We start from the raw sequence: 17,655 nt of genomic DNA on the forward strand, positions 1-17,655 counted from the left end.
AGAAACTAAGGCCACGAGCAGGAGATGTGTCCTTGCCAGCAGTGAGGTGGTGGCTGATTTAGTCACATGCCTTCCATGCTTCCCTAGCTGGCGGTGGATGAGCTAGGAAGTTGTCTAAGTCTCACAGAACCATGAGTTTCACAGCAGAGTATCAAAGGGCTCCAGATGGGGCGTGACAGGGAGTGCAGAGGCTCACGGCCCTTCTGGCTCTGTTTGTATGCCCAGTAATGTCATTAGACGCCATGATGCAAAGTCAGTATGGAGGCCGGATATCTGGAGAATTTTCTTAGACAAAGGGACACACAGGGGAGGACATATACCAAAATTGATACTATGGTCAATTACCTTAAATACAAAACAAACAAAACAAAACAAAACAAAACAAAACAAAACAAAAATCCCCATCCTACCCAACCCAAAAGGCTTCCTCTCCCAAGCTTTGGCGTGCCTCCTGCTGCTGCCCTGCGTACATCTGTGTGCTGCTGGCTGCCTTCCCTGCAGACCCATTTCCCTTCCTGCATGCTAGTCTGTCTTGGCTTCTCACTTGGGAACTGGGGTTCTCTTCATCCTCGGACACCCCCACCCGGGGTAGGTCACACCTCCCTGCACTTCCCGTGATCACTTCTCACCAGCACTTTCCTCCCAGTAGCTTTCAGGCTCTATCTTGTCCCTGCCCTTTCTTGCCTCACTCTGTTGACAAGCAGATCTCCCTGACACCATGCTCAGATGCTCATCTCTTCCGGGAGTTACCATGTGGCCTCACGTCTTTCATGCAGCCTCAGATTCTTCGTTTCCTCCATTGGTCCTGTTTCTTTGACTTCCCTGCATCCCCACGGGACGGTTGGTCACATCTTCATCTTCCTGGATGAAGTGGTCTTTCTGCCTTTACGCCCAGTTCTTGTCTATCCTCAACTCCACACGAGGACCACTTCCTAAGCTTCTCTCTGCTGCCTAGAACACCTCGAGAGCTCCCCAGAACCTGTGATCAAAAGCCAGAGTGTTCTCAGCTTAGCCTCATCAGAGGCCCCGTCAGCCACTCTGGTTCTGCTTTTCTTGTCACTTGTCAATTTTGCTCCCAGCTTTTATTAGACTTAGGTGTTCTTAGGCTTAGTTTTTGCCTGATTACCAGCTGTGTGACCCTGACTGAGTCATTGCCCTCTGTGAGCTTCAAATTCCTCATCTACAAATCAAGAACTGCCTAGCCAGATGTGGAAAAGAAAAACCCAGAACAAAACAAAACTCAGGGCGGTGGATGTGTTGTTCAGGGGCATAACACCTGACTTGTGACAAATGCTGGACATATATCAGCTGTCCTTAGGTTTCCTATCACATGGTGCTGTGTGGCCACTAGCAGACTATTGTTTTCTAGGAATAGGAAAAAGGCTTCTCCTTCCAATTTCCCCTCCAACCTGTAGCGCAGAGGTGGATCCCAGGAGCTGGGTGCGAATGGCTTAAACATTCTGAGTTAGATTTCTTCTTCTTCTTCTTCTTCTTCTTCTTCTTCTTCTTCTTCTTCTTCTTCTTCTTCTTCTTCTTCTTCTTCTTCTTCTTCTTCTTCTTCTTCTTCTTCTCCTCCTCCTCCTCCTCCTCCTCCTCCTCCTCCTCCTCCTCCTCCTCCTCCTTCTGTCTCTCTCTCTTCCTCTTTCTCTCTCTCCATCCTGAGAGCTGCCAGCCACTGTGTCTCTCACAGCCTCTTATACCAGCTCCCATAACTCCTGCCCAAGTCTCTGTGTGAGACCAGGCAAGGAGATCCCTTCCAGTCATGCAAAGCAACTAGGGTTGTATTTCTGACATCACCTATGACTATATCTATATTTCGATTAGCATAATTTTTAAGGAGTACTTGTACACATGAGAAAGAATGTAAAAAGGTTTAAAGTGGCACTGGGGGTGGGGTATATGTTAAGAACATGGAGTTCAGAGGCTGAGACAGGTGACTTATCACTGGGTCTGGTATGTAGTTTAGGGTAAGCTGACTAACTTCTGTACTGAGTAAATGTTTAGCACATCGGTGCCTCATACTGAGAACTCTGGGAAAATCAGTTGTCTTTTGTGTCCATGGCAGTATAGTCACTATTATTAATGGTTCCATCACTGCTGTTGCCACACCTGCAACTTCTGGATCCTTCCATTACCTCCAGCCTGCACCAGGTGCTGATATCAGACCAATGAACAGAGCTACCACTGATAAACTCAAGCAGGATCCCTGGAAGTAGGATGTGGGTTGGGAGAGTCCCAGCAACTCCACTCATTCCATTTCTGGGAGAAATGGCTGGGTTCTCCAGAAACAGCATGAGCAAAGCTTCTGTGCTCTACCTGTAAATCCAGCTTGGGGCATCCCTCAGCATCACTGAAGAGTGGAGCCTTAGCCTTTGTTCCTAAGAGACAGTGGCAGACATGTGATCCAACCTCATTCAGAAGTAAGCGTGAGTTAAGCACTATGGTGATTGTATGTCGGACCCATCAGTTGCGAGGAAGGGAGCTGGGATCAGAATACAAAGGCAAAACACGGAGAGGCTGATTAATAATGGTGTCTATGGAAGGGTCAAGGGTGTGAAAGTAAAACAGACCCAACAGATGGAACAGAGCTGAGGTAGTCGGTGAACACCAGGCAGACTGTGAGACATAAGGAAATGAGGGAAGGATGAGCTCTAGTAACTAGATGAACGGACCCATGTAGAGCAATGGCAGAGTTTCCCTGTGAACTCCAAGGGAAGCTTCAGATACTGCAGGTCGATTCAGGTAAAATCAGGATGAACTGAGCTGTATATATGTGCGGCTATATATGCATATTCATGGCCCTGAACGTATGTGGGTGTGCGCAGCTATCTCTGGAATAGAAAGAGACGTAGGAGAATAATTCTGCTGCTCTAATTTATCCCACTGAAAGGAATGGAGAATTTGCTATTAAGGAGATTTTCATGTCGTTTCAGCACAGCAGTGCCAAGAAAATTGCCCAAATAAAAATAAAGACTGGTTTCTAATTCCAGCCCACTGGAAAGTAAGGTTTTAGATGACTGTCAATCATTCCTCAGCTATGTTTAATGTCTGGAGCACAGGGGCAGATGTTTACCTATGCGTGTATACAAAGCCTGTCTTCCAAGCATACCGTCTGATCTTTTCCAGTGTGCATTTCAGACTTAGATATCGCATCAAGTAAGAATGGTTGCTTGGAAAAGAGCCTCATTATCCTACTGATTCTCAAACAACTAAGGATTCTTTTAAGAATTCTTTTTAAGATGTATTGGCTTGTGTGCGTTGGTGGGCAGAGGGTATCATGTCTGGTGTATGGAGGTCAGAGGAAAACTTGCCAGAGTCAGTTCTCGCCTCCCACCATGTGGGTCCTGAGACTTGAACTCAGATCGCCGAGTTTGCCATCCCCGTAACACAGCCCCAACTGGGAGAGGTGGAAAGCCGTGTGACGGGGTGTGCTGCACAGAATTCCCCAGCAATTAATGAAAACGTCATGTTTCAAAAACTCTTGTGAAATTCTTGTTATTTACCTTTCCCATAGATGATTGTAGATTATGAAAAAAAAGCATGTGCTTAATTACACATATTTATTGGCCACCTACACTGTGCCAAACATTGTTCTTGATATCCAGGAACATGCATCGGTAAGACCTGCTGTGGAACTGTGAAGAAACATTTCCAAGTGTGTCCATCTATCTTACCTACTGGTTCCAAAACTCAAACATACTCTCAAAGCGGGTCTGACGCTACTAAGGGCATTCAGAATCAACTGCCATCTTAATGAGCAATTCTCAAACGAGAACTTGAGGAAGTTCCTTATGATGTTTTGGGCAGTGGTGGAATGATGGTCTAACCTCCATGGGATTGCCTTGTAGAATAGAACTCAACTGAATAATGTGTATGAGTGAGTGTGTGTGTGTGTGTGTGTGTGTGTGTGTGTGTGTGTGTGTCTGTGTCTGTGTGTGAGTGTGTGTGTGTGTTTTATCGTATTTTCTATCTCCACGTGAACTTCCAATAGAGTATGTAGCATGTGCACATGTGGACCCACATGCTCTATTTTTAGATCCTAAATCTATTGACTTCGCACCATCTACCACATCGGCGCAAGCACTGACAGGTGACTTCATCTCCTCATATTCTTTTCTTGTCTTTTCTAGAATCCTTGGGAATCGAGTGGCAGAGCTGGAGAAGAAACTAAGGACTCTGGAAGTTTCTGGTTTGTGGAGTCTTCCAGGTAAGCAGAAACTCATGAATGGTGTCTTTCTTCTCATTTGGGAATTTGTTCAACTTTTTAAAGAACTGTCTCACATAACTTGCCAAGAAGATTCTGCCTGTTGGAGGCCCCTTGAATTGGAGACTGTGGAGGAACAGCTCACAAGGGTTTCAAATTGAGAAACCCATTCCATGGCAAGTCCGTGGATGGGACAACGTCGGAAATACACAATGCATTTTCAAATTCTTATCAGTGGGGCATAGAAGTTTAGATAGCCTAAGTTCTCAAATTGTCAGTGTGTGTGTGTGTGTGTGTGTGTGTGTGTGTGTGTGTGTGTGTGTGTGTGTTAACCTTTGTGACTGCCCGAGAGTTGTTCCATTTCTTATCACTAGTCATCTTATAAAGATTTGTTCCATATAACCTTCCCTCCTAAAATGAATGGGAGAATATACTGAGATTTGTTCAATTTAATCACTGGTCCTAAAAACGAATGTAAGATCTTACAAAGATTTGTGCAATTTAATCATCAGTCCTAAAGTGGAATGTAAAACCACACAAAGATTTGTTCGGTTTAATCACCAGTACTAAAAACGAAGCGCCAACCATTTCTCCAATCCAGATGTACTTCACAGCCACCTTCCCCTGCCTCCCCCCTCCCAACAGTTTTATGTACCTTGATAACAAAAATTCTTGAGGAGATTTTTCTCCCCACATTTGTCCAATGTGTGAGGAGCTGTGGTGTTTCTCTCTAATGAGCCATACTTATTCCGTTTATCCCAGTAAAATACCCCTCTCGGGAGACCCCGTCAGTTCTTCACCTTCCTCTTTATGCTGTTTGGAAACTTATATTTATCATTTTCTGCCGCCTCCTGGTTCCCTGGAAGGAACATTGTCCGGGTATTTTTAGTGTCTTACCCTTTCAGCGCAAAGCGGTCTCCTCTTTGCTCGGCTCCCGTGGGCTGCGTTCCTGTACGGATGAGAAATGAAAATTGCCACAGGAGAGGAGGTGGACAACATCACGTTTTCCTCAGTGGAAATCTGAATAGCTGCCTTAGGTTGCCTGCAAGTGTGTTTCATAAATTGGAATTTTTCGCAGCGATTCCTTGAACTGGATGTCAAAAGACCTCACAGAACTAATTAGTGGCGAGTGCCGTCCTGGGGATTTGAATGGTCCATTTTGCACCAGCCGCTTTTGATGATGTTCAAACCGCTTCTTCTGTGAAGGCCTTTCTTTTACTGCATTGAATTCCAACACAGACAGACAAATTTGTCATTTATTTGTGCAGTCAAATTGCTGTTTTTGTGCATGTACCAAAGCTTTGATTTTCCCCCCTTCTCAAAATGACTTGGTGAATTTTCTCACTGCTTCATTTGTGTGATTTATGTAAAAAGATGAACGTTGAATGGGTGAATCAATGCTGGGAATTTCCTGTGTCTGGTGTTTGTTTGGTCAGGTGGGACTTCAATGGATGTTCTACAATAATGACTATTTTTCCCTTCTTTTTGCTGCCGAAGGCCTGAGCTACAATGTTTCAGTCGGATTTGGGAGTATGTTTATTTTGAAATATTTGGGGTTTCTTGTAGCTAATATCGGGGGCACATTCTTTCCTCCATGTATATGAATGGTAGAAATTTGTTATGTACCTTTCTGTGAATATTCTAGATAGAATAACTTACCGAAATAGGGGATTCAATTAGTGCAAAGCAAGCATTAGTGAGTACAGTACAAATGGAGCACAGGAGAGAGAGAGAGAGAGAGAGAGAGAGAGAGAGAGAGAGAGAGAGAGAGAGAGGAAGAGAGAGACAGAGACAGACAGACAGACAGCGACAGAGAGAGACTGACTTTTTCCTTTGGATACAGCCTCACTTTGGAGCACACGTGAAGGATGTGTGGAGGTAGCCTTGTGTCAGGGACTTAGCAGTCCTGGCGCGTAAGGATGGGGAGTGGGGTGTTGCTTCCTGTGTGAATCACATCGGCTGCCTGACTCCTGCTTCTATGTGTCTGCACATTGCAGGGCACAGCAAAAAGCAATGTGTTCTCTCCTCCCCACACCTCCTCTGCCTCCCCCGTCACTTCTTTCTCATCGACTCCCCAAGCAGCAGCTGAATCACAGTAGAAGTTTCTGGGTCCCAGCAGTTTTGGAGACCTGTCTTATTTACGAGCATCTCAAAGGGAGCAGTGTCCTCTCCAGAAGAGTCGGTCTATCCATGGGCTGGTACTTAGCTCGAGCTTCAGCTCTGTGAATACAGCCATGCCAGGCAACCTGGCCCTGTTCCCCTTAAATCTCTAGTCTATCTAAAGAAGCAAGATGAGTCTCCATCAAGCAGTGATGAGGAAAACAGAAAGCATTCCAGGGTTAGTGTTGAATAGGTGCCCAAGACAGAAGTACTAGTGAGAATGTGGAGAGTCAGTCATGACGCCCCTCTGTGAAGAACAGTTAAGAACAAGAAGATTCGGGATGACAAATGCTTGGCGTGTGTTAGGTACACCCGTTCTCATACCCATGACAGACACTGCTAATTGTCTTAATGAGGGTTTTACTGCTGTGAACAGACAGGATTACCAAGGCAAATCTTATAAAGGACAACATTTAATTGGGGCTAGCTTACAGGTTCAGTCCATTATCATCAAGGCATGGCAGCATCCAGGCAGGCATGGCATGGCAGGAGCTCAGAGCCCAACATCTTGTACCCAAGTCAAGCAGGAGGAGACTGGCTTCCAGGCATTTAGGATGAGGGTCTTAAAGCCCATACCCATAGTGACACACTTTTTCCAACAAGGCCATACCCACCCCAACAAGGCCGCATCTCCAAATAGTGCCACTTCCTGGGCCAAGCATATGCAAACCACTACAATAATCCATCACAGCATTTTTTCTCGCAGATGTAGCAGCAGTGGACACGTGGAAGAACACTTTCGTCTTTCCTAATCTAATCAATATGCTCATTTTAGCACAGGAAACAGGGAGGGACTTAGATGACACATAAGGTCATATGTTTTAAGTTTCCCAAGCTATCTTCTATGGGTGCTGGATGACTGAAGTTCTGAGCTGAGATACATAGGCAAATGATGTAAGTGGATTCTGGTTGCTAGACCAGAGAGGAGGGGTCCAGAAGGCAGAAAAACCTCTTCCTAGACTTCCTTGGGCTGTCTAAGTGTCCACAAGGCCGGAGGCTTCCTGTGTCTCCGTTTTACCTCTCTTCACTTCTGACCAACACCATCGAGTTTTATTTTGTTTTATGAGGCAGCCTCATGGATCCCAGTCTAGCTTCGAACTTGCTATGTTAGCTGAGGATGATCTTGAACTTCTGATCCTCATTTGTCTACCTCTGAAGTGTTAGCCTCATAGATATTCAGTCACTCTTTGTTCTCCAGTGCTATGGATTGAACCCAGGGACACATGCTTGCTAAACAGGCATGCTACCAAAGAGTTATATTTCCCAGCCTCATCAGAGTTCTTAATGGTGTTTGCTAGGCTTTGGGTCACTTTGTGATCTTGCCGTAGAGTAGACATATTTGACAAATGGTACCAGCTGGAGCAAGAGGTCATCTTGATAGTTTAGACTGCTCCAAACTGTTTTGCCTTCATAGTGGCAAAGCTAGGGGTCTTCTATATGAAAGACAGCTGTTAGGAGTTGTGGGCCATGTTCCCTAACCAGGATTGATCCCTTTACTCCCACCTCCTGGGATCCTTCCCTGAGCTATTCTCAAGTCTAAATTGGTAGCTCTGAGGAGTGTTGTCCTAGGTGTGTCCACACTGTACAACACTGGGAACTGGGAGACTACTCTTGGGTGAACTGTTTGCTGCATAAGCATGCGTGAGGACTTGAGTTTGAATCTCCAGAATCCATATAAAGCCAGGCATGTTAGCACACATCTGTAATCACAGTGCTCCTATGGCCAGATGAGATGGGGAGTCAGAAGAACCCCTGGAAGCTCATGAACCAGACAGCCTGGCACATGCCAAAGTCTCAAAACAGGTGGGAGGGAGGCGAGGACCAACATCCAAGGTTGTCTTCTAACTCCCATGTAAGAGCTAGGACACAGTCTCGATCTCTCTCTCTCTCTCTCTCTCTCTCTCTCTCTCTCTCTCTCTCTCCTTCCCCCTCACTTTGACATCCCCCTACACACACACACACACACACACACACACACACACACACACACACACACACAGAGAGAGAGAGAGAGAGAGAGAGAGAGAGAGAGAGAGAGAGAGAGAGAGACACACACACATGGGGTGAGGGACACAGAAACAATCCGCAGTCTGGCTAGAGGCAGTAGTCTGGCTTTTTGAGATTTTCATTCTCATTCTCTCTTCCTCGCCAGGCATCGGCCTGAGGAAAAAGTGTGGGGGTTGAGAGTACTTGGTTTGTTTTTAGAGGCAGGAATGAGAGCTTTGGCGCCAGATGGAGTCAGCAGAGCTCACAGCCACTCAAACTCCAGCTCAATGAGAAGCCCGTGCACCCTCTCCCTTAAGCGTAAAAACCAGATGAGAACTTACATGGCCAGATTCTCCGATTAGAGCTCAGTTCAGTGGGCGCAGATGTCTCCAGACCCTCAGAGAGGCAGTGGAACCGAGAGCCTTCTCAGAGAGGCTTTGAATTTTTCAAACGTGGCAAGAGTGAGCAGATCGTGGCGTGTTGCTGATAGAGGGGTACCATCTCCAGGCACAGTCTGGGGAGGCTTGTCTTCTCATCCCACTGTGACTGGCATAGACAAAGGCTGGTTCGTTTGCCAAACCCACATGCTCTCTGCTCAAGTTTTTGCCGGAGCCTCTTTGCTTGTGAGGGGCCACTCACAAACTCACTTCCTACAATGGAAGATGCTGGGATTCATGGGGTCAAGGGGATGTTCTATCCTAAAGAATTCCCACGAGAGGAACCCCCAGCCTCCCTCGACCTCTGCCAGTTCCCACTCCTGCCTCTGCTTCTGATTCTTTGGCCACCGGGGTTTTGATACAGAGGGGATGAGTTTCCCCAGGAGGCTGGTAAACTGTCAGTCCACCTGCCACAGTCAGACCTGACTTGTGGACATACTGTGCTGCTGCGATGGAGATAAGGGAAAGAAATCTACCGAGAGGCACCTGTCACCGATTATGGCCCCTGTAGCAAATCACCAAAAACCCATGAAGGAATTTCTAGATTCTTTGTGCTCTAAAAGTGTATGTTATCCTGGGGCCTTTCCATGTCACTTGAACCATAAATCCACAGTGCTCTTTGGGAACACTTTCCAGAGGGTAGCACTGACGTTTCTAGATTTATTCCATCGAAGACAGTGGAAGTGCCTGCCAGAACCTCAGGGTGAGCTCCAGGTAGCTTCTCCTCAGCTGGCCTGACACTCAGAAGACAGAACCCAACATCTATTGAACCACTTGCCATTGCCCAAGACAGCAGCAAGCACCAAGCATAGCAGATGCCAGGCCCCATTAGACACTTCAGTCAGCGATACAGACATTAAGTAAGTGCCTACTGTGTGGAGAACTCTAACACAGGTTAGTCAACTTAGTAGGACTGTTTTCTAAAAAGCAGGAGGAACCAAGGAACACCGTGAGGGAACGTGCTTGGTTTCTTCTGATTCTCCAAAGGAGGTGTAGGCATCTGTTTTAACCCTAGTGGCCTTCTGGGCTCTGATGAATGGGAAAACAAAATTGTAGAGCCTCTGAGAAAACTTTACTCTAAGCCAGACTGGAGCCCAAGCTGGACTCATGAGAGCTGGGGCTTTTATTTTGGGCCCAGTGGTTTCCACCCAGAAGATCCTAAAGCCTTTCAAGCCAAGAACTGGTAATATACCAATTGTGGGCTCTCCTGATCTTGGAGGTGGCATTGCTGTTTGTCCATGCATTTGGTGCCAATGCGTCTGTTTGTCATTCCAGTCTTTGAAACTGTTCTTCCCTCCTACTCATCTGTGTGGCCTGCTCTGCCCTCTGCAATGGAAGGTGTCCCTCGACACCTTCTCCACCCTCTTCGGGGAGTTCACACTGACAGGCAGCAAGGTTATACTGAGTGTACGTTCCAAGTGGGAATACAGCTGGGATAAGGAGGAGGACTTGATCCCACCTGCCTTGTGACAGAGTTGCATAGTTGACATGACCAGATGTAATCAGGACAGTATCAGGTGTGTGGGAGTCCTTACTGATGATGTCAGCGGGTGTCATTTGCAGAATGCTTGCTTAACACCCAAGATCTTCTCCTGACCGGTTTATTTTGTCTTCACAACTACCCATAGTGAGAAAACTGAGGCTTAGAGAGGGAAAGTGACATTCTTGCTGTCATCCAGTTAGCAGGTGATTCTGGCCAGACCATGGCTAATGTCCCTCCCAAACTCCCTGCTGCCACCACTGCTGTTGGCGTACGCAGTTTCGCAGTTCTCAGCCAGACAAGTTTCCTTTTACTGGAGGCACCCGTGGGCAGCTGTTCTTGAGTGGGAGAAATGAGTCAAGCAGAATTAGCACAGATATAGCCCTGCTCCATCCTCACACTAGGGAAGGACCTGTTGACTACATTACTTGTACTGCCCACAGCTGAAGGGATTTCCCCACCAAATAGCTAGCTCATTGTATGGGAGTGTCTTAGTTTCATTTAAAACAACTTAAGAGAGAAAGGATCTGTTCAACTTACAATTCTAGATGTGAGGAACCCAACATGGCAGGAACTTGAAGCATCTAGTCACATTCCCAGTTAAGGGCAGAGAGAGACTGTGTGCATGCTTGTGATCAGCTAATTTTCTTTACCCTTATACAGTCCAAATCACTTGCCTAGGGAATGGTGCCACCCACAGTGGGCTTGTCTTTCCACCTCAGTCAATGTTGTTTTTTTTTTCTTTTCTTTTTTTTTTTTTTTCTTTTTTTGGAGCTGGGGACCGAACCCATCAGTCAATGTTGTTAAATAATACCTGAGAGTTCACCCTGATCTAGTCAGTCCCTCTTCCCAGGTGATTCTATAATGTGTCAAGTTGACAATTCAAACTGTTACAGATAAACCAGTGACACAACAAGCCAACCTTCTTTTCTTCCTCCTAGGGGGCAAGGACACCATATTGCTCAGTGACCAGACTCTCCCTACCATACAGAAGTCAAAGTCCCCACTGCTGAAGTTTGTGGAACAGCCCACTGAGAGCAAGGAGAGTGCCAGGGATGGTAAGAGTATTTCAGGTTGCTGCCTTTTTCTCATCTGTGATCTGTACAGAGCACATGTCAGTGCCAGCAGGATCTCATCCTACTGCATAGTTGCACAGTTGGAGGACTCCATGACAACATCCTCACTCCATACCTAAACACTTACACACACACACACACACACACACACACACACACACACACACACACACTTTTCTATCTGCTGCTACTGCTGCGATCTAATTTTCAGGACCTGAACTTCTCCAGCAGTCTGTGGGGTTTTTCACCTTGACAGCAGCAGCAGCAGCAGCAGCTCTCCAACTATTCCTGCTTCCTTTTTTTCTCCACCTTCTTCATTACTGAGACTTGAAACCGTGTACTCATTAACTCCTGTCAGGCCATCCATATCTGGCCTGTAACCAAAGTCTTTCTATGGGATTTCTCAGACATTCCATTTGTGATGCGGTCTGGTTGAGTCCTTCTCTCCTGGATTCCCCACTTCCAACCCATCCTTGCTCTGTTCTCATTTTCATCATTCAGCTGTATGCTCAACCCATGGAAATACCTCACCATCCCACTTGATCCTGCTCAGTTTCCAAGTTACACTTAGCCGTCATGACTGAAAATCTCAGCTCCTTAGACTGATCTAGTCTACCGTCCTTCCCTGATGATTGGATGACATTTTAGCAAGGTGGACTGATCAGCTCTATCATTTAGCTCACACTGTGAAAGGAGCCAACTCTCACACAGCTTAGAGCTTGGAGCATCAGCGGGAGGATGCAGGACTCATCTGGATGTAGTCGTTCTGCCCACCAGAGCTGGGGCCAGCAGGGTTCACCCCGTCTCTTCTAACTGTTCAAATCACTCAGCACAGTCCCAGAATGGTAAACGTAGAAGATATTTCTAGGTTTTCAACAGAAACATTCACAGGTACCCATGGAAGAAGCCCTGGACACAGCTCCTTACCCTGGTCAATCAACACTGGCCAGAAGGTAGAACTGGGTCTTTACAGTCATAGCTTGTACCGCTTGAAATACTGGCCTCCGGTGCACTATGTGTGGCCTTGTATTGTGGCTGGTGGCCATGGCATGCTGGCAGCCTATGTCCTCATAGAGCACAAAGCCTCTCTCTGCTCTGAGTTTTCTGAGCCTCTGGGAAGCCTAGGCCTATGGAAATGGACTTTGGCTGTCTCAGTCTTCCCAAGGATAGCATGAGTAATTCAAAATGATAGCTTCCAGGGTTCCATCATCAATGTGCATTGTCCTTGTCTGTCCTGAGCCAGCTCTTGGTGGGAATGAGGATGCGTTCTCTGAGAAGCTCTCAGTGTCCCAATGGCTTCCTCACTGTTGTGGCCTGATTAATTCCAACTGAAAGCTGCCACATCAGGAGGACAAACAAAGCCCGGACAGACAGCCAACAAAACATGACAAATGTCCTCTTTGGGCCCATGAGCAGGGGGACACACATTTAGGGACTAATAATCTCATCACTATTCCTTCGTCATCTTTTAGAGAAAAAGCAGTATTTTTCTTTCTACTCTGTCGTGAGGCATTTGCCTCATCCTTATTGATGTGTGTTTTGTGACTAATAAGTATTAATGATGTTAATTCTGTTTGTGACAGCAGCCCAGAATAATTACTATTATTTGCAGTAATATTTTCTAATGTTCTGCTAATTCACAAGTCTTTTATGGAAATGTCAGTGTTATGAGCCTGTAATTAAAGCAAACGTAAGGCTTCCCACGGCTGGCTTACGAGTTAACACCCCAGAATCTTAGCATTCAAAGAGAGTTGGTTCCCATAGCAAAGGACCAGAGGTCTTAGTGAAGGCATGAGGAATATCACGTGTTTAAGAATTTTTGTGTGTATTAATAATTGACTAAACTATGCTGGTTTTGGTGTCTTCTAGATAAACGCAAGGGAAAAGGGGGTGTGGTAAACATTGCTGTACCCATAATTCCAATTTCCAAGCTTGCGTTGTTCTAGTCCCAAGACCTGCTATCCAGCCTCTCTCAGGAAATGCAAAGTAAATGGGAACAGACAACAGAACCACAGGCAGTGTCCACCATCCCTTCAGGAGTCTGCTATCTCTCAGGGCATCCATCATCCTTAGATACCCATCATCCCCTTCCTGTGGTTGCATTTCATCTATGTTGGTAACAGTGGGATCATCTTCCTCACCCCCTGAACAAAAGTTTAAAATAAAAATGTTTCCCAGGTAACTCCAAAGGATGGGAAGAGAAGGAGGGGAAGGGAGAAGAGGAGAAGGGGGGGGGGGATAGTGGTGACAAGATTCACACATCTAGACAGAATTGGAATATCAGAGAAGGAAGTAGCACAGGGCAAAGCAGCAGCAACCAAAGGGCCCTGGCATAATTCATCCCAGCTTCCCTTAGATGTAAATGAGGGCGGCAAAGGTCTCACCTGAGCCACAGTAAAAACACACTGCCAATGGTTTCGGGGTGAAACTGTACGGAGGAAGGTTAATTAATTTTTCAGGGGCGCCAGAATATACTATTAACTGTCTTGGGAGAAGTAATTTCATGAGAGTAATTTCCAGAAGGAGTTTATTCATCTCACACGGGTGAGAAGTGCAGCCTCAGGAAACCCCAGGATTCGCTCCTTTGGAATAATGCTCCCCCCTCTGCTGAGAGCACATCGTTCTGACTCGGTGTTGCTCAGTCTCCTCTATAATCGCTGTGAGAATTTCCATGTTAGTGTGGAACTGATGCATTGGCTTCCCTGAGCTGCCTTGATGTAGCTAAATATTTGTAGGCATTAGACATCTCCATCTCCTTTCGGAAAGTACCATTTTGAGAAGTTTTAGGGTAGTTACTGAATATACCTTAAAAAGAATACTATAAATTTAAGTTGCTTTCATAAAGTGATGCATGGTATTTAGGATGTATGCTAATAGATTCACTTTTTCATGAATACATGTATAAGTCCATATATTCAAGCACTTAGTAAGATATTTATTGAGTCTATGCCATAGAACACTGTCGAAGTTAAAAAAAGACTTTGTACTTAAGGTAGTTTAAGGTAGTTAGTTATAAGTAACAATTTGAGAGAGAGAGAGAGAGAGAGAGAGAGAGAGAGAGAAAGTTCCAGGAGGTTCAGACTTCCCCTGTGGGAATAGGAATTCCACTAAGAATAGGGCTTTTGGATAGATTTAATCTTCATGGAGGAGGTGGTGGCTGGGCTGCCCTTCAAAGCTCACTTTGGAATGGAGAAGGGAATTCAACAAAGGTCCCTGGGAGAGGGGGAGAGGTGCAACACCACGAGGGACTGGCTAAGGTAGGTGGATGGAGGGATGCAAGTAGAGGATCTGGGATGGCGGATACAGGGAGAAAAGGGTGTTGAAGCATAAACCATGAATGCTAGGTTAAAAGTTTAAGCTCTGTTCCCCAGAATCTGCAGCCTTGGAAGGTTTTCTACATGGAGGAAGACATGGTGAGATGTGTGCTTTAAGGTCACAGGGAACCCCCATCACCTGGGACTTTGTGAGGGTGTACACTCTGAGACAGTAAATGAGGGGTGGGGCCTGAGACTCTGCCACTCTAAGCAAGTCCACAGACACGATCAGAATGGCAAAGCTATAGGGAGGCCCCTGACCCTACTGGTAACTACACACACTGCTCTCTTGTCTGAGCAAATCACAACAGGTTTTGGTATGTATCTATCTATCTATCTATCTATCTATCTATCTATCTATCTATCTATCTATCTATCTATCTATCCATCCACCCATCTATCTATCTATCTATCTATCTATCTATCTATCTATCTATCTATCTATCTATCTATCCATCCATCTATCCACCCATCCATTCATCTATCTATCTATCTATCTATCTATCTATCTATCTATCTATCTATCTATCTATCTATCCACCCACCCATCTATCTATCTATCTATCTATCTATCCATCCACCCACCTATCTATCTATCTATCTATCTATCTATCTATCTATCTATCTATCCATCTATCCACCCATCCATTCATCTATCTATCTATCTATCTATCTATCTATCTATCTATCTATCTATCTATCTATCTATCATCTATCTATCTATCTATCCATCTATCCATCTATCTATCATCTATCTATCTATCATCTATCTATCATCTATCTATCTATCTATCTATCATCTATCTATCTATCTATCATCTATCTATCTATCTATCTTTCAGTTCAATGATTACTTGTATCATATATGTGTTTGTGTATTTCATTGTAAGGACAAGTGCTAGGGTCATTTTCTGGAATGTGGCTTGTGGGGAACCGTGACACACGGTATCCATAACCAAATACAGACTTGAAAAAATGAGAAGGAAAAAAATTGGTCAAGAATCTGTCCCTGGGGTTCTTCTGTGGTTGTCCAAAAGGCTGAGGAAAATGAAACGGCTCCTTTTACATTTGAAAAAAATCAAATTTGTATCAGGAAAACTAGACGGAAGAGGTGTGCAGACAGTAGGCAAGACTTGCCTTTGTCAGTGACTCCTTCCAGTGGCTCCAGTCTGTTTACCACCCACTGTGCCCGCAGCGTGTTACCCACGGGGAGCAGGCACCAGCTCAGCAGAGAAAGTGAGAAGGGACATGGGTACTAGAAATCTAAACGGTGTTCTCCAATGGAACCGATGAATCCTGTCTCCCATGATGAGAGCACTTGCAGATGGGATTCATCTGTGGGTCTTGAGGTGAGAAGATGATCCTAGATTATACAGTTCAGTCCTAAAAGAATGGTCTTACGAGATGGAAGCAAAGGAGGGTGTGGCCTCCTTATACAAGTCAGGCTGATATGCCTATGGTGATGGGAACTGGACGAATCCTGCAACAAGTCAGGAAGCCACCAAAACCTGGGAGAAGTGAGGAAGGGATCATGAGTGACCTGGGGACTGTGCTCTTGTTCTGACCATAGAGACCTACTTAGGACTTCTGGGCTCCAGAACTACAAGAAAATAGGTGTATGTGTGTGCTAAGTTGGTCGTACAAGCCACAAAACATCAATCCGTGTGCACCCAGAAGTCGACTGGAAACAAGAAAACTGTGCTGTTGCAGAAACCACCGACAGAACCAGTGAGGGAAGAGGCATGGTTGGTGGAGGCACAGAGGAGACAGACAGACTGAGCTGATCTGATGCTACAGACCTCACAAGAGAGGGGCTGGAGACAGATCCAAGTCATTAATCGAAATTAAGAAGGAAAAGTGGAGGAACAATTACAAAGTGGGGCCTAGAGCAATGTCATCTAGTGCTTGGGCATACTCAAGAGGCTGGTGGGACCCCATCCGCATCTCTGTTTCTTTTCCTTTTCTGTCCCGGGTGGACTTGTTCAGTTTACCTTGTGCTTCAGGCACAAAGCAACAGGGAATGCAGTAGAACCAATTTAAGCTTATCCCTGACTAGGTTATAAATAAATGAGACTCGGACCACAGTTATCTTATTTGGCTTTAACAATTACTGGGGGGGGGGTCACCCCAATCTAACTGCTGGCCTGGCTACCTCCCCAGTGGTGTACCCCAGATACTTGCTGTTTCTCCTGGCCATGTGCTCCCTCTTCCTCTCCCTCCCTTTCTTCCTCTCCTCCCCCCCCTCTCCCCCTCTCCTCTTCTCCCCTCTCCCTTTCCTCCCCTCCTCCTATCTCTCTAGTTCTTCCTCCTTCTGCCCTTATCTCTCCTCCTCTAACCAGGTCACTTCAAACCCACTTACCTCTAATCCCTCCAGTAATTGGCTATAGCCAATTTTATTCAGCCAATAGTTTGAAATCAAGGAGCAAGGTTTACACAACCAAAGCTCATAAACATAAGCTTAGACCTCACAATCCTTAGCAATAGACCAAACATGAGAGCTTATTATGGGCTAGCACCCCTAAGCTGTAAGTCAAAATCTAAGAGCTAGGGATGTAGCTCAGTGGTAGAGACTGCCTAGCTCGTGCAAGGCCCTAGGTTCAATTCCCACTAATACCCCCCCACACACACACACAATACCTTTTCTTTTTCTATGTTGCCTATCTCCATGTTTGTTACCATAATGGCAGGTCCCTCCAGTTCTCCCCACCTATATTTCTACTCAAAAAAGAAAAGTAAAATCCCATTTTTAAAGTGGTCTTAAATATCAGCTGGTGTCAGACACATCAGTTGAGGCTCCTCGCCTCATGGAACTAAGTTGGATGATTAGATAAACCATGGCGTGTGTGTAGAGCAGCTCCTAGCAGGGAGGGCCATGCAGTGAGGCCTAGCTGGTCTGAAGTTCTTTTTTTTTTTTTGTATATTATCATATTATATTTACTCTATAATCTGATATGCTTACAAATTTTATTATATTATCTCTATAAGCTACATGTTTTTA

General features: G+C 45.5%; 1 protein-coding gene across 4 annotated transcripts in view; it reads left to right on the top strand.

Annotated features, from left to right (window-relative positions):
* The window catches only part of Ccdc149 (coiled-coil domain containing 149), a 95,212-nt gene that overhangs the window by 73,156 nt on the left and 4,401 nt on the right, over positions 1-17,655 (top strand). For 2 of the 4 annotated variants that reach the window (XM_039092757.2, XM_063273760.1), the window contains 3 exons: positions 4,131-4,207; positions 5,702-5,734; positions 11,209-11,325. In XM_039092757.2, the coding sequence (XP_038948685.1) occupies positions 4,131-4,207; positions 5,702-5,734; positions 11,209-11,325 (227 nt within the window). The remainder of the gene's footprint in view (positions 1-4,130; positions 4,208-5,701; positions 5,735-11,208; positions 11,326-17,655) is intronic. The other 2 variants (XM_006251034.5, XM_063273761.1) reach the window with 1 other exon arrangement.

This window comes from Rattus norvegicus, chromosome 14 (genome assembly GCF_036323735.1).
Source record: "Rattus norvegicus strain BN/NHsdMcwi chromosome 14, GRCr8, whole genome shotgun sequence".
NCBI lineage: Eukaryota > Metazoa > Chordata > Mammalia > Rodentia > Muridae > Rattus > Rattus norvegicus.